Source organism: Eptesicus fuscus, chromosome 11 (assembly GCF_027574615.1).
Source record: "Eptesicus fuscus isolate TK198812 chromosome 11, DD_ASM_mEF_20220401, whole genome shotgun sequence".
NCBI lineage: Eukaryota > Metazoa > Chordata > Mammalia > Chiroptera > Vespertilionidae > Eptesicus > Eptesicus fuscus.
The window spans coordinates 4,757,693-4,782,299 of record NC_072483.1 but is presented as its reverse complement, the minus strand read 5'-3'; the positions used below and the strand labels follow the sequence as shown (position 1 = coordinate 4,782,299).

Below are 24,607 nucleotides of genomic sequence, written 5' to 3'. Positions count from 1 at the left end.
CTGAAGGAAGTCAGGCCTCTAGCATCTTCTTTCCTACCCTCAGTTCCCTGATCGGAACAGACTTGAGATGGGGATGATGTCAAAGATGACTGATAACAGCTAAGTCAACCTCAGGTTCAAAGCAAGCCTGCTGGACTGATGGCAGCGAACCGAAGGTGCATCTGAGAAACTGGAATACAGAACTGCATATCCACATGTGCACACGTGTCTCTCCCTTGTCTAGAAGTAAAGTCAGTCTCGAGTGATCATTACCAACACAATAGGTTTATCAAAGGAAGACAGTGGCCATAGCTGCCTGGTCTTCTGGGCTGGGTCAGGGGTAAATGCCATGGTTGATGCAGGTATGATCCGAAAATAAATGAGGAACAAATAAGAAAAAGAAAAGGACCAGAATTAAGAGACAGAGAAAGAGGAGGAGAAAAAATTAACAAGAGTTTTCGTTAACCCTGTAGATTTTCAAATGAAATATTCCCGCTTGCACTCGCTCACTGTATTTTGCAAGTCAATGTCATTTCTGAAGGAACTGTCCACATTTGCTGGGTATTCTTTCTCCTTTATCTGGTTAGTGCGATGTGACTGCTTATGCTGGTAAAGGAACCGCGCCATGATGCCGACGATGGAGAAGATGATGAATATCACCACTGCGATGACTCCTGTGGAGAAAGGGGCGAGGAGAGAAAACATTGTCACAGATCATCCACTCCAGAGATGATTCAGTCCAGACAAGGAAGCTGCTTAGGGGGAAACAAAAGAAAATAAAACAAAACAACAATAAAGCTCTGCCACATGCCCGGAAATAAAGACCAGCTGAAACACCCTCAGTCTTCAATTACAAAAATCAACCTCTTCCAGAATAGGGAGAAAGCCACTTTACATCAGAGGTTGCATTTAATGGACTAAGATTGCTATAAAATAAATATGTAATGAGACTAGCAAAATATTTTATTAAATTTCTTCAAGACCCTCTTTAAAGAATGTGTCAGAATCAGTTGCAATTAGCACATTTTTGTAACCTTGCAAAATAAACATTTTATAACTACTTTTGCATCCTAGGAAATAATATTTAACTATCTCACATCACAATAATGCTCTCCTGACATAAATGTGGTGATGGTATATGTTTGCTTTGCTTAAATGTTTTATTAATAACAAAATGCTTCCCAAACATTTAGGGCATTCCTAAACTGCTCTGCATGCTTCCAGACCAGGCTAGCTAGAGATGGTATGCCTCTGTCCTTCGGAAACGCAAAGCCAGCTAAAATGCAAGTTTCTGCCCAATTGTGTCAGATTCATCCTACTTTGCTTGTTTGTGATTTTACTGGACCTACTTGGCAAATCGCCCTTGCTGACCTCTAAGGTCTTATTTCTATCTTTGCCAGGAAGGCTCTTGGGATATGAAGAGCAAAGTCAGCAAAGGGATGTTAAAAATGTGGACACTGCCACTTTTAAAAGGAGGATATGTCTACAGGGGAACGTAAGTTTCTCAACATTAACATTTGAAAACTATTTTTTATTTTCAAAGATAAGTTATTACTAATATTGTTGAAATATTAGTATGCAATCTTCTGTTTTCCTTTAAGCAGGATGGATATTGGTAAAATATGTTTATTTTACAAAGTTACTTTTGAACACCCTGCATTGTGATTTATGTAGACAGGAAACTTAGAGAGTTAAATACATTAAATGCATATCCCCTATGGATTTTTATCAGAGCTGAGTCCCTGATTAAGACAGTTTACCTTTTAAAATAAAGCATTATGTCATATGTCTGCCACTCTTTCAGAACCAGACAGGGTGAAACCTCCTAAGTTAACAAACCTATGAATGAGCCGGGCGGTGGGTGACTCCCAGGAACAGCTGAGCCTTAGGAGGTGAAATACAAACTGACTGCTCCTCCCCTCACATGCGGTGCTCAGCTTGGGAGGCTGTGCTGGCTTCTGAGTGTCCCCTGGGGTTGGGGTGACTTTCCTGCTCTTGTAGATACTTACAAAAGGATGCACATGGGTGGGGAAAAGTGAGCGGTCATATAAGTATTTTCTCACTTGTCAAATGAGAAATTAATTACAGGAAGAGAAACAGGCACCAAATTATTTCCTATGTTCCTTGTTGCCAAACTAAAATCAAGTTGGACTCTTTTCCCTGAAGCAGAAATTCATGTCAGACATTTTAGGAACTTCCTTAAGGAGGCGGGTTTTCTTTCCTCACAATCCCACTGCCAGGCTGCGCCTTTGAGCTCCCACAGCTGTTTGCACTTCCCTCAAAGCACTGCTCATGGCCTCTATGTTGTCTGTTTACTCGGCCTGTCCCCCACCAAACCAGGAGTTCTTTGAGAGCGGTGCCCATATCTTTCACCCTCTATTTCTATACTGAGCACAAGCCCTGACCCAAAGTTGGGGTTCATTAAATAGAAGTTAAATCAGTGGCTGCTGCCATCTTTTAAAAGGACCCCACCTAACTGCCAGAGGCAGGGATGCGGCCCCTGCTAGGCTGTGGTCCTCAGATGGAAATGAATTTAGTATCTCACAGGCATCTGCCATTAGACAGGTTTGGGAGGCAATCTGTGTTGCAAGAACCATATGGAAAAATCAAGACCACCGGAGGCTGCAGCAAGCTGAGGCGAATGAAAGGGGCTGGCAGGCCAGCAGGCAGTGAGACAATGGGAAGCCAAGGGAGTGGGGGAGCTGAGCTCACCTCAGAGCAGCCAAGATCTGCATCTGTACCATGTGCTGCTGGATCAGAACTACAGTCTGAGGGCTTCACTTCCAGCTCATTAGATCCAACCCAAATCACTTATGGAGCAAACCCAACAGGATGCAGCTTCCCCCATCTGTCTGCCCCAGTATGGCCCTTTTCCATACGTAATTTTACTGGATTGCTTGGCTTGTGCTTCAGGAGAATAGACACCTGGATGAGATGAATAAAATGCACACTGCCTGTCTCTAAGTAAATTATCCAGCTGTTGAGTCAGTAGTCAGCTGCCTGAGGATCGGGGTGGGGTGCATCTGTGGTGCATCCATGGAGCTGCTGGCGCCATACAGCACACAGAACTGTTTGTGAAAAGGCTCATGGACTGGCAGGTACCCTGGGGTCCTGGGTGCTGGATGGCATTAAGGAAGGATTCAGATACACTTCTCCAAAGTACAGAAATACTTGTGCCTTTTCTGCTTTCATCAACAAGGAATGGTTTACCTCCAATGACAGCCGAGTCACTTTGAATTGCATTGGTGAGGGGTTCCCGCTCATCTCTCTTCCCAAATGGATCTGAAAGAAGTAAGAAACAGGAGCCGTCACTCCTCACTGACAGTCCTGGGAAGAGGACTATTGCACGGAGTTGGGATCACACACCTAAGGATGAGACCAGTTGCTCTCAAATGGTGGTGAGTTGGGATTTTGAGAAAAAAATCAAGCAAACATTTACAAAAAAGCATTTGAAACACACTGCTTAACACCCATAGTTGCATGACCTGGTAAGCTTCTGTGTAACTTGTCAGGTCAGTGGTTAAAACAGATGATGGCAGTACCTTGCCCATGTGTGCTGTGGCCTACTGCTTCCCTCTTGGCCTACCCTCTGTGCTTGGCTGGACAGTCTCTATGCATGACAATGGCTTCTCACCTCAAGCACACATGCCCCTCTGCTTCTGCTGCAAGAGGACACTGAGCCCATGGGCAGGGAAGGACAAAAGTGCTGAAGAATTAATATCTCAAACCCTCACTAAAGAGAGGGGATTTCACTTTATGGACATTAGCATACATGGGATAAGGAAAAGTGCATTGCATTTAAAAGCACATATATGTGGGTTTGAGTCACTTGGTCTGGTGATATTGAGCTAGATACAAGTTTACATAATCTGCAAATGCATTAATAGGTGGCACTTATTAATAACACTCATACATATGCATAGAGTACATGTGAGATTTCCAGGACCTGTAGCACCTGTCACTATGATCATTTAATCCTTAGGAAAAGACTTTAGCATGAGTACTCTTTATTTTTCTTGTTTCACAGATAAGGACATTACAGTGATACCACTAATTAACTTGTCCAGAGTCCTAGAGTTAGCTCATGGAAGATTTGGAATTAAATCAAGGCTGGCCATCTGTCACATTTGGGTTCTTTCTATTGCACCTCATTGCTGCAGGAAAATGCAGAGATCAGAGTGAGCAGGCAGCAAAACACAGTCCTTTCTGTGCTGATATCTAATAACATATTCAGCATTGATTACCACACTAGATTAAAACAAATACTGGGAACACTTCAAGACATCCAGGATGATCATGAATATGATAAAATAAAATAGGTGCTTTACAGAGTGTAAAACAGATGTGTGTGTGAGTGAACGTGCTGTGGGACTTTCCTATATTAAAAAAGTAGGTTTTAATCACATGACTTGTATTAGTCAACAGCCAGCTTGCCTTTCTGAGCTCCAAACTCTTTAATCCTTAGAGAAGAAACCATTTCAACAGTAGTAACTAATATATGTCTATATAGTAATATATGTAAATATGGTTTTAGTTCTAAGTACTCATTGTATTAAAAGTAGGACTATATTAACACATATGGAAATTACCCATGAAAAATCAATCATACTTTTTAACCACTCAGATAAGGAACTGAGTAATATTAATCTTTAACCTGGAAGCTTTTAAAGACATCAAAAGTAGTGCTACTAATGTAAGTTCCATTGGGAATTCTCTTGTGTACCTGAGGAAGAATGCACCGTAGTCACTGCATTCACATCTGAATCCATCCCAGAGCCACAGCTGGCTTCGGTCAGGGTTCCTCGAATGATCACAGGTGCGATGGTCGTGTGACGCAGAGCTGCCTTCAGCGGTGCTATGTGGTTATACTGGACTGAAGACAGGCACCCAACAAAACCCAGGCTGTTTGCTGTAGCGACTTCAGAATCCAATCTGACATTCTCTGCAACATGAAAGACAAGTGCTAAGTGCCTTTCTTTTTCAAACTATGCTCTATATCTTCTTTAACAAAAACTTTATTTTTTACATTTTATATTTATGATTATTTTGTTTTAGCTTCAGGTGAACAGCATAGTGATTAAAAAATCATACACTTTACAAAGTGATCTCCCCAGTATTTGCAATACCCATCTGGAACAATCCATATATATAAAAGGCTAATATGCAAAGTTTGACCTGGAGACTGGGAGTTAGATCGCTTGCTATGATGTGTGCTGACCACCAGGGGGAAGCACATGGAATGAAGGGAGGCCCCAGCCAGCAGGTGTCAGCCAGAAGCCAAGCCTAGGGACCCTACCCATGCATGATTTTCCTGCACTGGAATATTTTGTGTCTGCCAATTTGTACTTAAACTCTTTACCTTTTTTTACCCAATCCCCCAGCCCTCCTTCCTCTGGCAACCATCTTATCTTCTTTTAAATAATGCCTAAAATCACAGATATTACCTTATTTTTGAATTAGGGAAATCACCCCCTATCTCTTTCTATGTCCTCTCTCCAAACACTCCTTCCACTAAAGCATCAATATATCAACCACAGATCATTTAAAAAAATGCTAGGGTCATCTCTGCTTTGAAATAATGTTTCAAACTTTCAATTTTTTTTCACATATTTTATGAGCTGTAACAAAGACAATAAATCTCTCCTATGCTCTAGATGTTTTATAGAATGTATATCATTATGTCCATCGCCATTTATCAATGAATGCTGGTAATTAGTTCAAACATACTACAATGCTCATTACAACATTTAACTCAAACATATAGAAGGAAATAAGCAAAAAGAGGCAGACAGAGAGATTATAAGTCAAAGTGGTCCTCCCAGAAGTTTATCTCATTCAAATGTGCTAAGTGGCCTATGTAGATGGACCTTCTGTTCAAGATTTTCACCTGCTTAGTTCTGTCCATGGTATTCATTGGTGAGCCTGGCTTTCTAAAACAGCATTCAACCTCCCAAAGTATCTTTGAGTCTTTATAAAAGAAGAAGAGGCAAACATTTGTGACTCACAGAAAGACCAAATGTCTCATTTTCTTGAATGTTTGTAGTAAGATTACTCAGTGGCCTATTCTTTTTAAAAGGAATCATTTGAACAAATTGCTATGATGGAATCATATAAAACTATAATACACAATGAGCCTTTCTTCCCCCTTGAGGTGTAATAGTTTTGACACTATTAGATGTTTCAAATAGTTATTTTATTATGATAATTTATTTTTTAAAATATATTTTATTGATTTCAGAGAGGAAAGTAGAGGGAGAGAGAGATAGAAACATCAATGATGAGAAAGAATAATATGACAATTTATTTTTTGGAAGATTGCAGAGATTTTCTTCTCTACCAGTATAGATTATAACATTTCAGTTCATAAACAGTCAAAGAGTGCTTCCATGACCTCTAAGCAAGCATTTTATTGGCAGCATTTAGGAAAAGATGCAATAAGAATGTGGAAGAAAATGAGAAATTGACATCCGTTAATTCTTTTTCTAGTTTTGCTCTCTTTATACTCTCCCCCTTTAAGCACAGAATAGTGGTTAAACAATCATATACTTTACAAAGTGATCTCCCAGTATTTGCAGTACCCACATGCAAATCTCACTAACTTGTCATCCTTCTCACAGGAAAAGGGAAACAAACCATGTGAATTATGTTATATGGCCATGTAACAAATTACCACAAACTTAAACTAAACAGCATGAAACAGCACACCTTTACGATCTTACATTCTGTAGAAGTCTTGACATGGGTCTTACTGGACTAAAACCAAGGTGCTACAAGGCTACATTTCTTCTAGAGGTTCCAGGGGAGAATGCATTTCTTTGCCTTTTCTGGATCCTAAAAGTCACCATGTTCCTTGGCTTACAGCTGCCTTTTTCTACCTTCAGAGCCAGCAAAGTTCTATTTGTTGTGCCTTCCTTCCATTACATCTACTTATAATTCTCTTATTTTGCCCCCTCTTCTACTTTTAAGGACCATTGCAATTACACTGGGATCATCCAGATAATCTTGGGTGATTACCCCATTTTAAGGCCAGCTGGTTAGCAACAGTAAGTTTGTTTGCAAACTTAACTCCTCTTAGACCCTTGGCCTAACACATTCACAGGTTCTGAGAGTTAGGACTTAGATGCCTTTGTGGGTCATTATTCTCCCCACCACCTCAGGTCTGGGATTCTGTGAGAACTCCCCAGGTATCTTGCAGTGCTGGTGCATAGTTGTTACTTACTACTGGAAGAATTCATAGGTTTATTTCTTACCATAGCCTTAAATGTCATTATCTCATAAAAGATTTATTGGACAGTGTTATGCAATAGTTTTCCAGACCAAGAAGCTTTAAGACTGGGTGCTATTTGCTGAATGGCTCCAAAATTCAATGTAACCAGCTATAATTCAGAATGCATGGTAGCTGCGGATTGTCAGTTATCAGGGATAGAATTACAGAGCAGAAGTACGCAGAGGAGGAGGCCAAAGGAAAGTATACACTGGCATGATGTTTTGCTTTGTAGGATTTGGAAGCAGTGGAAAGTGACATGGCATTGTCGCTATACCTTGAGGGTGTAAGTTAACAGTACTAGACCCCATCCCAAGAACCCAGTGAGAAAGAAGCCCAGATGGCTGGTAAGATCTTTGAAGGTCATCACTATGATGACTCAATGAATACAAGCTCCAGGTACAAGAATAGGCACATGGATGAATCAGGGGAAATACCAGATAATGACATTCTCTCCTTAAAGAAAGAACTGTTTTAAATAAAGTCTTATTTCTGAGGAATTGTATTTCTTCTAGATGTATAATAAGTATGAACACTTTGAGATGTTTCTTAACAGAAAGAGAACATGAAATCCTCATAGGAGAAAGTACTCTAAGTATGAGGCCTGATATAATGATTTCTCAGATTCTTACTAGTGTAGAGATAGGCAAACAAATTTAGGATGGTTCCAAATTATTTTTATAATCTTATTAAGTGAGAATGTGGTAGGGAGAAGTTGTTTGCTAAAATAATTAAAAGCTTCAAGTACTCAATATTCACTGTCTATTAAATACCTACTGTATAACTACACTAATTGTTTTAAAAGTATAATTACTATTCCCTTAAAATTTATTTTATTTTTATTCTATTATCATTCAAAATTTATAGATGGAGACACTGACACTCTTAAAAGTTAAAAGATGTACAGAGGATCATTTGACAAAGTTGAGATTTAAACCAAAGTCTCTATGCCTGGAAATGCCAAACTCTTTATCTAAGCTGTGATACTTCCTTAAAAGTCTCTCAAAAACATCCTAAGCAGAGTACAATATTTTAACATAAATTAGCTAAGAAATAGTTTGCAAAAAATAAGAAAATCACAAGTAATTTTGGTTGAATGCTTCCCAAAACTCAGTAAAGTCTATTATATTAAAGACATAGTGCATTTCCTAATATATTTTATTCAGTTTTTAGGTTACTGCTGCATTCTATTCATAAGGAACAAGGTGAGGGGACTGTGGTATGTGCTGAGCTGAGCAGTGATATGGAAGACAGACTTGACAATGAGTGTGGCTCCACAGAGGGGGTGGAAGGAGGGTGTGACCAAGGCCCCACCATGGGGACTGCCTCTGTTCTGTTTCTCATTCTTTCCAACTTTTTCTGCTAACATATAAAAGTTCCAACCAGTCAAGAATTATAAGTTTTCTCCACAGAATGTGTATCACCACCATGAGAAACCACAGGTATCTTACAAATATTAACCACCTACAGAACATCTTATTTGAAAACTAGAGGCCTGGTGCACAGATTCATGCACTGGTGGGGTACCTCTGCCTAGCCTACACCCTCTCACAATCTGGAACCTGCCAGGGGATGTCGGAGGCCTGGTGCACAGATTCGGCCCAATCCCCACAGGCCAGGCCAAGGAACCCCAACTAGTGCACAAATCTGTGCACTGGGCCACTAGTATGCATATAAAATCTTTGGTTAATCCAGTGATGGCGAACCTATGACACATGTGTCAGCACTGACACGCGTAGCCATTTCTGATGACACGCGGCCGCTGAGGCGGCCGCATGCCGAGGATGAAATATTTGCTGCTCCTGAGGATGAAACATTTGCGAAATAATGTTTTTTCCTCAAAGTGACACACTCCCCGAGTTATGCTCAGTTTTTTGGCGAAGTTTGACACACCAAGCTCAAAAGGTTGCCCATCACTGGGTTAATCTCTTCCCACCCTCCCCACCCCGCTTTCCTCTGAGATTCATCAGTCTGTTCCATATTTCCATGCCTGTGAGTTGAGCATCTGCCCCTTGGTGGTCAGTGCGCGTCATAGCTACCAGTCGAATGACACTTAGCATATTAGCATTTTATATATATAGATTTATCTCTTTCAACACACTTTAAAAATAACTGATTAAGCAAAAACAAACAAACAAACAAAAAGCATAGATGCAGACAGTCTGCTGACTGCCAGAGGGAAAGGGAGGTGGAAGAAGCAGGTAAAAGAGAGTAGGCAGGATAAATGGTGACAGAAGGAGATGACTTCAGGTGTTGAACACACAATGTAATCTACAGATGACATGTTATAGAATTGCACACATGAAACCTGTATAATCTTATTAACCAATGTTGCCCCAATAATTTCAATAAAATATTTTTAAAATCACTGATATATGGTTTCTGATTTGCTTTAGCCTCCGTTGATGAAGCAGGCTCCTCTACAGATGACATGTGTGTTCTCATTTCTGACCTTCAGTTGTAAAATAGTGATTAATAGTACCAAACACATGAATTGTGGTGGGAATATATATAACAATAGAAGTGTGATTCTTAGGTTAGTGCCCATAAATGCATTTATTATTATTACTGTTAAGTATTATTACTCTTCCTACTACTCATGCAAGGAGCTTCAAATTTGTTTATTACATTCAATGGCCCTCAACATGCCCAGGTGACCTTTGTATTTGTATGGGAGAACTCAGATGTGAATTCTGATGTGCTTGCTGTGAGATTTTTCCACTGAATTTCCACCCGATAAGGATTCACAACTGAATAAGCCTGGTCCTAAAACTTTGAATGAATTACTCAGTTTTTTAGGTTACTACAGACTACCTTTCTCAGCATTTTAAAACTTGACTTTCTACATTAATTTGCAGAGGTTCATTTCCTCAAAGCAAAGCTATCCCTCTATTAAATCAAGTGATGCTATGAAAAATAGCACAAAATCAATTTTAGCCCCATAATGTGTAACATTTCTCATCTTCACAATATTTTTACACTAAAGATTGATAGAGCCAATCAGGGTATTTTTTCCCCTGGATTTTATTGTTTGTTTTTGTTAATCTTCACCTGAGGATATTTTTCCATTGATTTTTAGGAAGAGTAGAAGAGAGAGGGAAAGACAGAGAAACATCAATGTGAGAGAAACACAGTGATTAGTTGCCTCCTGCATGAGCCCTGATCAGGGCATGGACCAGGGAAGAGTATGCAACTGAAGTATGTGCCCTTGACTGGAATTAAACCCGGGACCCTTTGGTCTGCAGGCCAACACTATTTACTGAGCCAAACCAGCTAGGGTTTTTTTCTGGATTTTAAAAACAGAAGAAGAAAAGATAGCAATTTGCTAAAAGTAGACATTGCTCTGGTATGTAAGGACATGTACTATATGTCAAAAGCTATTTATCAGATATGAAAACTGAAGTGCCAAACTACAAGCCATACAGATCCATACAACCTGAGGTTTAAGAGTAAAATCTTGTACCAACATGAAATATAAATAAGGGAAACCAATGTTAATGGAAGATGTGAGCAGTATATACAAGTAAAGAGATTTTCCCTCGAGTCCATTGTGACTTTCAGGTAACAAGCAGCAAGCAGTCCAAAGAAATAACTACCAGGATTCACAGTCAGTCCAAGAACCATGTCCCTCAGATGAAGCTTTTAATCCTGAAAGGGGAATATCAACTATATTAACCAGTTATAATGCTTTTATGCTTTTCATGGTATGCTCATCTGAATATCCTATGTAAATAGTCATCCTTGGGAAATGAGAAAGGGTGACATAATTGTGTTCAGTTACCAGTTAGGAAAACTAAGATTTAAGATCAAGTACTTATCTAAAGCAAGTAACCAGTCCATGGACAATCCAGACCTCCTACCTAGACCTCTTAAATGTATCCTCCTTTTTTCTATTATTCTATACTTAACACTTATTTATAGTATTATCATTTAAAATATATTTTTCAATTACAATTTACATTCAATATCATTTTGTATTCTCAGGTATACAGCATAGTGGTTAGACAATCATATATTTTACAAAGTTTCCTTCACTCCCAATATTGCAGGTACCCACCTGGCACCATACATAGTTATTTCAATATTATTGACTATATTCCCTACATTGTACAGAAGTGCAGTACACTATACTACACTGTACTACACATCACCATGACTGTTTTGTAACTACCAATTTGTACTTCTTAATCCCTTCACCTTTCCACCCAGCCCTCTAACCCTCTTCCTTTCTGGCAATCATCAGTTTAAACTCTGTATCTATGAGTCTGTTTCTGTTTTGTTTGTCCATTTATTTTGCTCTTTAGTTTCCACATGTAAGTGAAATCATACAGTATATGTCTTTCTCTCTCTGACTTATATAACTGAGAATAATACTTTTCAGGCCCAGGTGGATTGACCTGGAGGGTATTATGTATTGTTGATTATTGATAGGGTGAAGAGAAATTTCAGCTCCATAGCATGACTTACAGCCATTCACTCTCAAACTCCACCCACCCATACAGCCCCATCTGTGCTGCACACAAGCTGACTGCTCCCTCTGCCCCAAATAGGCAAACTGTTCTCTCTGCCTGGAAGGCATTTTTTTTCTCATCCACCTGGGTAACATCTGCTCTTCTCTGTAAAACCTATATTTATTTATTGGGTCTCTATGACAACCATGCTCTGTATGGGACAGTGAACTGACAATCACTAGCAAGCAGGCATTTCCCTTATTAGAAGATGCATTTAATAGACTAGCAGTGATTTCAGGCACTCTTTGATTGGGGGAGATCATTGTAGCTGTGGGAGCACAATTGACACAATCTAGGAGAGTGGTGATCAAATTGGGCATGCCAAAAATTCCCAGAAGAATGTATGAAAATGCCTACTTCTGGATTTCTACTCATCCAGTGTGGAGATACCCAAGAACTTGATTTTTTTGGGAATGTTTGTCATTTTAAGAATTTGCATTTTAAAACACATACTTTGACTATTATGAAATGGGTGATTTATAAACTGTACTTGAATAAACATTGATGTAGGAAAGGTGGCTTAGAATAAATGCATTTAAGTAAATGCTAAAGTGACAAATAAACAATAATAATGCATGAAAGGCCAGAAGAATGTTCCAAACACAAAGCAAAGTCTGTATGAGTCTGAGAGTGAGAAAGCCCATCACATTTCAAAACACTGAAATGTCAAGTTATCTCTGCTTTAAAATAAAGATGGTGCTGAAGAGAGAGGCAGGGGCCAGGTAGAGTGAAGGATGACCCTGCATCTCCCCAAGGCATTTTGCTCACTGACTTCCATCACTCTTGTTTCACTTCACAACTAGTGGTCCAGTGCACGAATTTGTGCACAATGAAAATAAATTAATTAGGAGAAGTATTTTAATATTGCTATTTGCCCTTTATCTGTAATAGAAGTGTCAGAGATGAAAGAAATTTAGTAAAAAATATATAAAATAATATATAAATTGTTTAATAAATAAACAATAACAACATGATATAACAACAACAAAGACATGATACAAAAACAACAAAAACAGGATATAAAAATAACAAACACAATATAAAAACAACATTGAAACAAACAATGACTGATAATTTGATTAAACTTATTCTAATATCTCCCTGTATGCCACATTGAGAGTAAAAACACTTTCAGAGTGCTTGACTAATTTTCCTTCTGATGAAGTGTTTACAACTTTAACTTTAATGTCATACACTCTTCGAACTCAAGAGAAAGAAACATATAACTGACCATGTCCGAAAACGGGTTCAGGTAGGAATGTTCCTATTCTGTCTAAAGTTTGTCCTTGTGATTTATTAATTGTCATTGCAAATGCTAGCATCATGGGAAACTGTATTTGAATTAATTTAAATTGGGAGGCCAGTGTCAGATGGGGACAAATCAATTCTTGGAATCAGAGCAACCTCTCCTTTCACAGATCTTGTTAATACTTCAGCTTTGATTATGTTAGGTCACAATCTTTTGATAATAAATTTAGTACCATTACAAAGACCCCATTTACTATTAAGATTTCTCAGTAGTATAATGATTGCACCTACTTTCAATTTTAATTTATGATACAGTATTCCCGAAGGAGTAATACTATTAAGAAATTTGATGGGAAAATTTTCCTTTTCAGCATCATCCATTGAATTGATGGAATCATTACTGAAATAGGTGTGAACATCTCCATCAACTATATCCAAAATTTCTTCAGCTTCAGAAGTACATTGTGCCAATAGTTGATCTACAAAGATATTCTGTCAATAACATCGCTTTCTTTCAGCTTCAGAATATCAACAAAAACAACCAAATTCATGGTCCACAATGACAGATAAAAACACTCACGTGCGATTGATGCCAGCAAGAGGTTTATATGTATCACATATGCACGAGTCAAGGTTTATTTTTAAATTTCCAGTGAGGGTGTCATTTGAACTGGCCTGCCAGTCAGTCGGACAGTCAGACGGACATATGGTCAGTCAACTAGTCTTTTGTATATATGGATAATGTTATCAAACTGTCCTCCCACTAGATGGGAAGTTTATTGCTTTCCTTTTCAGATTTTCAACCACAGTAACTAGGACACAGTGTCCATCACACAAAGTCAGTGTTGAGTAAACAGTAAGAGAAATTAATGAAAGAAAAAAATATGTAGTTTCTCAATATCATCAGTAATGCAGCCTAGTCAGTAATAATATATTGTGAACTTCTTCCTTCTGTCCATTTATAAGCATACAGCATCCCCACTTCTATATTCACACTCATGGCGTGTTATGTGGAACTCTCTTTGATGAGGCCAAATCCTAACAAGAATGTGGTTAATATTTCTTACAGCTCTGCCCAGAGTGTGCTGGAATATCTGTCTTCATTATTCTCAGCATTTTGTTACCTAAAGCTCAGTGAACCCTTGAGATGGAATCTGAGTGACCACACAAGCTTTTTTGCTACATGTCACAGTGTCACTTACGTTGGCAGCAACTCCATAGGCTCTAAGAGCTAGAGCCTTCACACTGCCAAGAGGTGCCCTCCAATGCTGCAAGACAGGCTCCTTTCCTTTGGGGCTCAGGCTGAGGATCCCTCCTAAATGGGGATCTTCTTGGACACCCCGCTGCAGAGCACAGCCTGCTCCCCTAGACGAATACTCCAGCATGGATACACTTGATTTTCTTTCCAACTCATTTCCACAAACTTTGTAATTGATGTGTGCCTGTGTTTGTTGTAATTATTGATTCACTTTTTATGCACCAGCCCAAACTATCAGTTTCATGATGAAAGTGTGCGTATTTGTTGACCACTAACTGCCTCTTTCCTAACATAGTATCCTATCTAATAAAGAGGTAATATGCAAATTGACCATCACTCCAACACACGAGATGGCAGCCCCCATGTGATCAAAGATGGCCGCCCCCATGAAGACACAAGATGGCCACCACAAGATGGCTGGCAGGGTAGGGCAGTTATGGGTGATCAGGTCAGAGTGGAGGGTAGTTGGGAGGGACCAAGCCTGAAAGGGAGAGCAGTTGGGGGTGATCAGGCCTACAGGGGAGGGCAGGGGTGACCGGGCCAGCAGAGGAGGGCAGTTGAGGGAGACCAGGCCTGCAGGGGAGGACAGTTTGGGTGAACCAGGCCTGCAGGGAGGACAGTTGGGGGTAACCAGGCCTGCAGGGGAGTGCAGTTAGGGTGACCAGGCTGGCAGGGGAGGGCAGTTAGGGGCAATCGGGCCGGCAGGGGAGCAGTCAGGCATTAATCAGGCTGGCAGGGGAGTGGTTAGGGGGTGATCAGGCTGGCAGGCAGAAGTGGTTAGGGGCAATCAGGCAGGCAGGCAGGTGAGCAGTTGGGAGCCAGCAGTCCTGGATTGTGAGAGGGATGTCCGACTGCCCGTTGAGGCCCATTCCTGGTGGGATCGGGCCTCAATGGGCAGTTGGACATCCCTTGAGGGGTCCCAGATTGGAGAAGATGCAGGCTGGGCTGAGGGACCCCCCCCACTCTTGTGCATGAATTTTGTGCACCAGGCCTCTAGTCTTGGACATAAAAATTGTTAAATATTTGGGGGGAATGAATGAGTTTGCATTGCACAAGGTCTGCACATGGTAGGTCTTCCATAAATCTCTTCAAATAAAAATATATACAGACAGATAGAAAGGTAGATTGGTAGACAGATGGTAGATAATGGATAAATAAATACTAGTGATAATGCAAGAAGTCTAAGAAACAACCGAGTCAGTTGAGTAAACAAAATTCTGCCATTTGATAACTCATTATTTCAACTGAACTCGTTGGCTGAACCGTATTTTTCCATTTTTAACTGGGTTTGTGAATATAGGACAGTAACTACTTACTCAGTAAAACTTTAGCAATATTTCCAAATGTAAAAATTCTTGTTATCATACTCCCGATGCAATTTCTGCTTATTTTTCACAGAAAAATCACTTTCCTGAATTTAAGGCTAGGATTTGCAAGCTGATGTATAAACTCAATTCTTTAAAGTTAAAAAGTAATAATAATTCCTCCTGGGGTATTGATTAGTTATTTGCTGTGTGGGTCAGACCTAGACAACTCGTGTGTATTGATTTATACCAATGTTTTTTACTCTGTTAAATGAGTAGAATTAGTGTCCTGCATGCCCCAACAAGGAATCTTTTAACAGAGTTGAAAAATAACCTGTAGAAATACATTTCACTCTGATATGTAATGGCTAGCCAGGGGTTTAAAAACACCAAAAGGAGTAGCGGCCATACTGAGCACCCTCAGTGAATTGATGTTATTTCTTTTTGTTTAGAGAGGCAAGCATAATGCAGATTTTGTTAGGAGCCTTTCTACTTCAAGTAATACATGATTTAACTTGCAGATATGTAAATTATGCAGGGATAACTGACTTCAAAACAAGGTTTCAGAGGCAAGGAGAGCTCTGGGGATGAAGTTTGGGAGTTTTCCTCTGTGGCTGTCTCATCTTCAGGTTGAAGAAGGTGGTGGTGGAGTTCCAGGCATCACATCCAGATGCAACAATGTCCACAGGAAAAAATAGACTGCCTCACCCTGCATTCCCTTTTAAGGAGGAAGGATCCCTTCTGAGAACACGTACATGCAGCCACCCTTCAGATGTCCTCTCATGGGCCACATTGCATCACATGCTTATGCTCCATCACTGGCAATGGAATGGCAGTTCTCCAGACCTATTTTCATTCTTAAAAACCCTGAAGAGATTCTAGATATTGATACTTATTTTGAATCTCTCTATATCCACTGTATTCAAAATTAAAACCAAGAATACTTGAAAAGAACCCAAAACACATTCTATTTAGCTGCCCAAGGGCTGATACCATCACCCAGCCTGTAGCCTCTGAACAGCTCCATTATACATGTGTAACCAAAGATGAGTGATAGAGATGAATAAAGCCTGTTATAAAAAGAAAGAGTCTGACCTTGCAGTTTCCTCTCCTCCAAAGATCCCTAGAACAAAACTGAGAACCACAGGCTCAGATTAATTAGAAGGGATGCTCAGAGATTGCAGATGAAGAAAACCCCTGCAGGAACACATGGCTGCATAAAGGAACATGGATGCTTAAATAGAATTGGAATTCTTTTAGGAAGGGGAGAACTCAAAATGAATATTGGGTAGACAACAAACAATGTCAGTTACATGCAAACCGAATTCTGGAGGCCAAGCAAGATATATATAGTCAAACATTGACCTTTATAAATAACTGGATGTCTAGGTTGAAAAACCTAAATTTGGTTGCTCTAAATAAGAAAAAAGTAGACCTATTCTTTAGGAACTGAATAGATACCAGCCATGGGTAAAATTATCCCATTGATCATAATTATAGTTAGTGCTGCTTCTTTGTGTGTGTGTGTGTGTGTGTGTGTGTGTGTGTGTGTGTGTTTTCTGGTACTTATCTTTATCCACCTACTTCATACCATTAGTCAATATTATATGTCTTTCAGGATGACTTTTGAAGTACTGCTCTATAATAACATTAGTTGAAACTAATTACTGAGCATCTATCAAATTATATCATAAAGCATCATGCAAATGGCACACATTAGCTTTGAGACTTGGAAAAGATGGAGTAGTTCAGCATTATACTCACTCTGCAGATAGGAAAAAAGGCATTTGAAGGGATTAAAAAACACTGTAACTAGAATTCCTAACTCTTCCATTATGTTTTTCTTCTTATACATACTTTCCTTCAACCCGCAGATCACAGCTTAACAACCAAGCCCCCAGCACAGAGTGTCTGGCTTTACAAATGGCTCATCTGGTAACTTTAGACAGTCAACTAGTAAATAGAAATAAAGTGGGGTATGGTGGGGCTACAGGAAACCTCTTTAAGAAGAAACCATTCTCAAGTCTCCTGGGAGGAGCCTGGGTGTGCGAGACATTAGGTACAGAGACCAGGGGAGGCCTGAAAGCTGTGTCTTAGTAGCCATGCATTCAGGAGTGAATGGATCAGAACAGCCCTGGGATCTGGCAGCTTACCTTCCTGGGAAACGACAGGGTTCACACAGTTCCGGGGCCAGAAGGATGGACAGAGGGAGGGACAAAGGAGGACATATTTGTCTTCGTAGGAATAGATTATCATCCGATATATGACTGATGGTTTTTTAATATTAAATGACTATAGCTCACTAAAATAACATTTCTAACATGGTGACCATGAAGCCTCTGAATTTTTTATCAGTAAAATTGAGTGATCATAGAGTACACCTGAAGTTTCCAGGATGCATGGCATAGCAGAGAATTATGCCCTGCCCTAAAGACATCCACACCCTAATCCCCAGCACCTGCAAATGTGTTACTGGATATGGCAAAGGGGACTTTGCTGGTAGGATTAAGTTAAGGGTCCGCAGAGGCAAATATTGTCCTGTGTTACACAGGTAAACTCAGTCATCACAGTGGTCCCCATAAGGTGTCCATGGTTCAAAGGCAGAAGTAGGAAATGTGATGATAGGAGCAAGAGGTTCCAGCAAATCCAGGAAAGGGCTGCAAGCCAAGACATGCAACCAGGGAAGGAGCGAAAACTGTCTCCCTGCGCCTCCAGAAGGCATTCAGCCTCAGATGCTCACGTAACTCTGACCTCCAGAACTGGAAGACAAATTGATGTTGCTTTTTATAAACTCTAAGGAGACACAATCTGTTTGAGTTGAAGTGGGGGTGAGGGGCGCCCTAGTTCCCTCACCCAACTAGGGCTCATGGAAGTTTGCATGCAATCTGGAGAGTACACACTCCATGGAAGAACTATATGCTCATACCAAAGCTCTGCGGCTCTCACTTCCCCTGCCCTTAACTCTGCTTCCCTTGGTTAAATGCCTCGCTAGCTTGGCTCTCAGCACAGTGTGCAGGTGGCTTGCCATGTCTCCGTGCAGTGGGTTGCCGCCTTTTCTCTTCCCCCGAATAAACCCATTTGGTGACTAAGCACCTAGTCAATGTCAATTTTAGTTCGACATTTGAACCACGAGTTTGTGAGAGTTGCCACAGCAGCAGTGGGAGAGGAACACTCTGTGAATGCTAAAGAGGGGCTCTGGTTCTATATTTAAAACATGCCCAGATGGTGATACTGTATTGGCTATAAGACAATGATAATTTTCTTGTTTAAATATTTCCATTCGATAAAATTGGCAGTTGCAGACATCACTACTTTTTTGCGGTCCCAAATGCACAGATTTCAGTTACCACCATTTAAGTAACAACAGTCCCACAATGATGTGAGCCAAGTTTCAGTGATCCTGGTCTAAACGTAGTCCAGGAGTAATTACATAAACTACAAACTCGGCAGCCAGTTCTTCCTTCCATACATCAATATGCAAATAACAGACATACATCATGGTTAGAGACCAGACTGGTCACTGTGCTGTCATCTACTCAGTTCTCACACAGACAGCAAAGAATATATTGCTTCTTGGACTCTCAGTAATAAACCCATGTGACTTCTACAAAAATAGATAACCTAAATAAGGAATTGGTCAGCAAAGATAAAACTGCAGCAAAGAAACAGAAAGCGGTAACACTGGAAGCAAAATTCAAATGTAAATAGATTTATGGAAGACATAGCTGACCTTGGGACTGCAGACTCTGAGAGACACTTGGTCCCCAGGCACAGGAAATCAGTGAAGGGGATAGGAACTGATATTAATGGAGTAAGTGGCTCATGACAGCAGTGTCCCAGAAAAGAAGAAAAAAGAAGCTTCACATGAAAGGAACTCTCCAAGACATTTCATGAGGCTGGGAACACAAAGGATAGGATGTTGGGACAGGCGTGTGACAGCCCACCAGGACAAGGGCAGGATGCTCCCTCTGTCTTCACACAACTGGAAGGCAAGCACTGCAAAACTCATTCTTAATAAGCTTTTTACAAAGGAAACACGCATCCTCAATGTTTCTAATAGTACTGCATATTAGTTTTATTTCCTAAGAAAATGAAATTTTTGACCAAATTTTTAAAGGTCATAGAACTCTGCATAGTATTTTTTTTCTGACAGATTATTAAGAATTTTTTCCTAGTTTCATGCTGTGTAAAACAAGGATTGCCTGTACAGTATCTATCAGGAAAGATCTCTACTACGCGCTGCATGCTGCACCCAGTGCCTTTTGACACCAACATCTCTATCTTATGATGCCCATTTTAAACGTAAGGAAATGGAGACAAGGAAGTGAAAAAGATGCCCCAAGAAGCAGCCAAGAAATGACAGAGCTGAGATTTGCACCATCTTGTGTAAGCTCAACCCTGGATTGCAGGTCACTACCCTGGCTTCCTCTCATAATCATGGACACTCCTGGGATATCAATTTTGTCCCAGCTTTGTGCTGCTCAAGTGAGATGAGAAGTGATGATCACATCAGAACAACCTTGTAAAATAAGAAGCATGTTACTCTCCACACCTCAGGTGAAAGAAATTAAGGTTTAGAAGGTAAGGTCCACTTGTCCCCAGTCTCACAGTAAATGATGTAGCCTGACTTCAGACCGAGTCCAGGGGTGGCAACTCTCTCCCTTCCTGGGGAAGGTGCTCACGGACGGCAAGTGCAGGCGGTGAGGAAGTTTGGTGGCTGTTCCTGTGCTCCTCCCTGGGGCAGCATATTCATCCTGCAAAATGGACCTGGAATAACTCCACAAAAAAACTATTTCTGGATTTCATTACAAGAGGTCATTTGAACCCAGTGTGTTTTGCAGTTTGCTTCAAATCACACCACAGATTTAATTCAATAAACATAAAATTCAGAATGAACTATGCACAAAGTATTGGTTGTGTGGTCTGCGTAAAGGCTGCGTCAGCTTAGCTTTTAGACAGACACACCACAGGTACAGTGCAGGACCCACCCTCTGGGGAATGGTCCGCCCAGAAGCCTCCTCCTACAGGCAGTCTCCCAGTTTCAAGAGTGTTCCCTCCACTGCAGACTCCATAACTCCTCATCTACAGCTTTTGCTTCAGTTTAACCTTATGCTTCCTAGTTTGATCTCTTGAACTGTTTTCTTTGATACACAAGGTGGCCTTTAGCATAATGGAGATCACACTGGTTTCAGTGATCCAGTATGAGCAATGTGCTCATCCGATGACTTCTCTGTAGGGCAAGGAACCCATAAGAAACTGTTCCAGCCCTGGCATCAGCTCCTGGTACTTCATATCATTGTTCTTCCAACAGAGCTTTAGGATTTGGCTGAAATAGTAGCATTTTCTTTACTCTTTTTCGATCTGATTCAGAAAATATAAAATCACAAATTATCTCTGTTAGTTATAATTTGCATTTGAGTGCAGGGAGAAAGAGAGAGAGAGAGAGAGAGAGAGAGAGAGAGAGAGAGAGAGAGAGAGAGAGAGAGAGAGAGAGATAATAGTAGCTCAAATAAAGTCATGGTTTATTTACGGTTAGTAAGAAGTCTGATGCTATCCAATATAGAGTTGACGTTTTTGCTGCAGATATCATTAGGGACCCAGAATTTTTTCCTAGATGAATACTTTCCACAGACTGTACCTTTTATCTCCTTCCTCATAAGATGACCTAGGGCCCCATCTACTACCACTATGTCCCAGGTAGGAAGTGAGGGGGGCCATGGGCAAAAGGATACATGCTTCCTAAATTAGGCCTTTTGCATCCCTAGTGACTTCTCAGGCCTGTTGTCCAGGAGGATGTCATATGACCATTCTTAACTCAAGAAGAAGGCTGAGAATACACTGTTTTTAACTGGGAATATTGCTCCCTCAAAACAAAACAAAACAAAAATACACTACTGTGTTCAATTAAGAAGAGGAGAATGAATACTGAATATTAAATAGGCTATTAACAGTCTCTAGCTTAACTCCTTTCTTGCAAATATCTTTTTTCTTCATACTTTCTTTTAATTATGCAACTTTCCCTCTACATACAGATGTCATGATCCATGACTCAAATTCTCTGGTTCAACATTCACTTGTACTTACTAACATTGTAACCTTAGGAAACTTATGTGATACCTTTTGGACTGCCCCCTCGTCTAGAAAATGGGGATGGGTGTAGTGGTGGGTTAAGCAGGGCATCTGTCTTTGACACTCCTGCCACTGAGAGGTCCATTTCCCCCCTCTCTGAATATGAGTTATCTTGTCACTGCTTTGATGAATGGAATATATTGCAAATGATATTGAAGGTTTGGGGCCCAAGCTACCATGTAAGAAGCCTTACTGTCCTGATAGAGAGTCCACATGGAGAAGCCTTGAGACTAAATGGAGAGAGAGGGGCCAAGAGGGGGTCAGCCTTACAATGCCCCTGTCAGAGCTCCACACATGTGAGTAAATCGGTCTTAGAGTCTCCAGACTGGCCCAGCTATGGGGTGGATACTCACAAGCGATGCTAGTCAACTCCACAAAGAGCTGAAGAACCAATCAGGCACACTCTGCCCCAGTTCCTCATCGACAAATCATAAGATTTTTTAAGATAGATTTCAGGTTAAAATACTAAGCTATGGGGTAGTTTGAGACACAGCAGTAGGTACTTAAGATTCAACCTTATATATTTGTTCTGAGGACTAAATATAATAATGAAGGTCAAGTTTTGAACTTATGGCCTGGCACATGGTAAGTACTCAACAATATTTAGCTTATTTATTATCTTCCAGGATCCCATACACCTGCCTGTGGGAGGAGACTCACCTCACCATTCAACTTAGGTCTTGAACATGTACTCACCATCCAGAACTAAGTCTTCCGATTAGACTTTAAGTTAATCTTTTACTTTGATTCAGCCATTTTATTTCCCCTTCACTCTTCACATACCAATCTCTTTTCTAAGATTTCAAGCTGTCAAGTGGGGTTTGTGCTCTATATGCCTTTTATTAAAGGCTGTATTACAGAGTAGAATACATGTGATTTCTGGAGGCAGGCAACTCTGGCTTTGCATAGCAGGTCAGCCAGTTAATGATAGAATAGATTAATGTTATCATTTGGATTTCAACCAGAGGCCAGACATTTCGATCTAAGACAGACCTTGGAGTGCAGGCAGTATATCTGGGAAGTGATGAAAACATGGGTGTGGTGGTAGAGAAGATAATGATGAAAAAGAAATGAGTAAGGTGCATTACCAAACCAACTACTGCTGAAAGCAAGGAACCGACTCATATTTGAAAAACTCTATCAGACTTATCCCCACTGATGGCAAGGAGCTGGGGTACGTATACACAATTATCATTGACTGAGGGTTGCTCCCAGCAGTCATTAAATCCCTGATACTCCTGGCTCCGTGTATACAGGCAAAGCAAGCATCAGTGGCTAAAAAAAGCTCACAGCAAGATAATTTCAGATGCTGGGAGTTGTAAAGGAGCTGGCATTTGGAGAGGTAAAGGCAAGGGGACAGGATGGCATATTAAGCTCACCTGCTAGAGTAACCTTGGGCACTTACTGAAACTTAATTTTCCTCTCTCTCACATTAGGATAAAAATAGCTAATCCAATACGTGATTGTTCTGAACTCTAAGTATATTATTCCTAATGTTTCCAAATCCAAAATCACAGATATCATAGAAAAAATTTGGTGAAATAGCTGGGGACAATAGATGATAGCTGACTGAAACTCATTCATTCAATTAAAAATAACAATGACTTTCTTTAAAATATTCATTCCCATCATCCCGGAAACAGCAGAGACAACAGTGGAGATAATACTTTCTTAGTTTAAATCTCTCAAATTAATAAATGCTAAAAGCACATACTGAGCAAGAGGCAAAACCTTATGTGAAATAACGATAATAGCAAAGCAACTGCTGCTGTGTTTATCCCAGCAATCACTGGCATCAGCTGTGACGGGGCAGAGGCATGCTTGCATCTTAATCTAATCAATAAACACCGAGTGCATCGCAGAGGAGCACTTGTACATCTGACTACAAAAATACTGCCCACTGGGGCCCAAAAGATAATGGCACACATTGCAAAACAGCTCTCTAGGTAAAGAAGACAAAAATGCCACATTTAAGAATTCTGTCTTCTTCCTGTTTAAAACCATCCATCGCTTTCCACCATCTTACAGGTAAAGTAAAACAAAGAAATGATTGTGACTTTTCAGGACCAGGACCTGCCTGTTTTTCCCATCCCACCATTGCCTTAGTTCTGGCTTTTCACAATCATGCCTTTACACCGGGATGCCTGGCAGAGAGTGATGATGTTGTAGAACAGAGAAAACTAGAAGGCACGGAGTTACTCGTCTGCCAACTTTTCTTCTGGCCTGAATCTCAGAGGCCCTCTTTCACCATTTCCATTGTGAGATGCCCCTTCTGCTGCCTCCACAGAACTGCTCACATCAGTCAGAGGCTGTGCCCTCGTAGTGTGTGTGCAAATGCCCCATACATATGCCCACACAAACACTTACTTAGTTATCCAACAATCCTGGTAGGCAGTCATGACTCTTTCTGTTCACAGATAAGAAAACCAGGGCCCCCAAAGACGAGGAACATGGTGTCTGTCAAACAGAGTCTGAGCCAAGCTTCAGGCTCAGTCGCCATGCTGTGCTCTTCTGCTCAGGCTGTCCTCTCTACCTGCGCAGGTTTCACTCAGCCTGCTGCTCAGATGAAGCCTGAGGGTATGTAGCAAATAGGCAGTGGCTCTCTCCCAAAAGAGAGGTATGCATTTGGTGACACTACTTGGGGAGGTGAGACTGCTGGTTGCGATACAGGAGTAGGTGAAACTCATCCCTTGCTGTCTGTGGAATAGAAAGGGCCTCCACATTGCTTTGACCACATACATCTGCTTTGTCATGAGCTGAAGGACAACAGTTGAAGATCTGAATCCTGTGCTTTCAAGAGTATTGACATGTTTCAATGCAAACTGCAATTGCTAATAACTTTGATGTGACTCGTGCAATTCTAGAGCCTCCAGGGTAGACAGTGTTTCACACCTCGCTGATGTGTGAGGGCCCA

General features: G+C 40.6%; 1 protein-coding gene across 2 annotated transcripts in view; it reads right to left on the bottom strand.

Moving 5' to 3' along the window:
* Nucleotides 1–456: 456 nt before the first annotated feature.
* Nucleotides 457–24,607, bottom strand: part of CNTNAP5 (contactin associated protein family member 5) — an 864,792-nt gene continuing 840,641 nt past the window's right edge. For both annotated transcript variants that reach the window (XM_028133206.2, XM_054723360.1), the window contains exons 22-24: nt 4,703–4,921; nt 3,190–3,261; nt 457–653 (exon numbers count right to left, since the gene is read on the bottom strand). In XM_028133206.2, coding sequence (XP_027989007.2) covers nt 457–653; nt 3,190–3,261; nt 4,703–4,921 — 488 coding nt within the window. The remainder of the gene's footprint in view (nt 654–3,189; nt 3,262–4,702; nt 4,922–24,607) is intronic.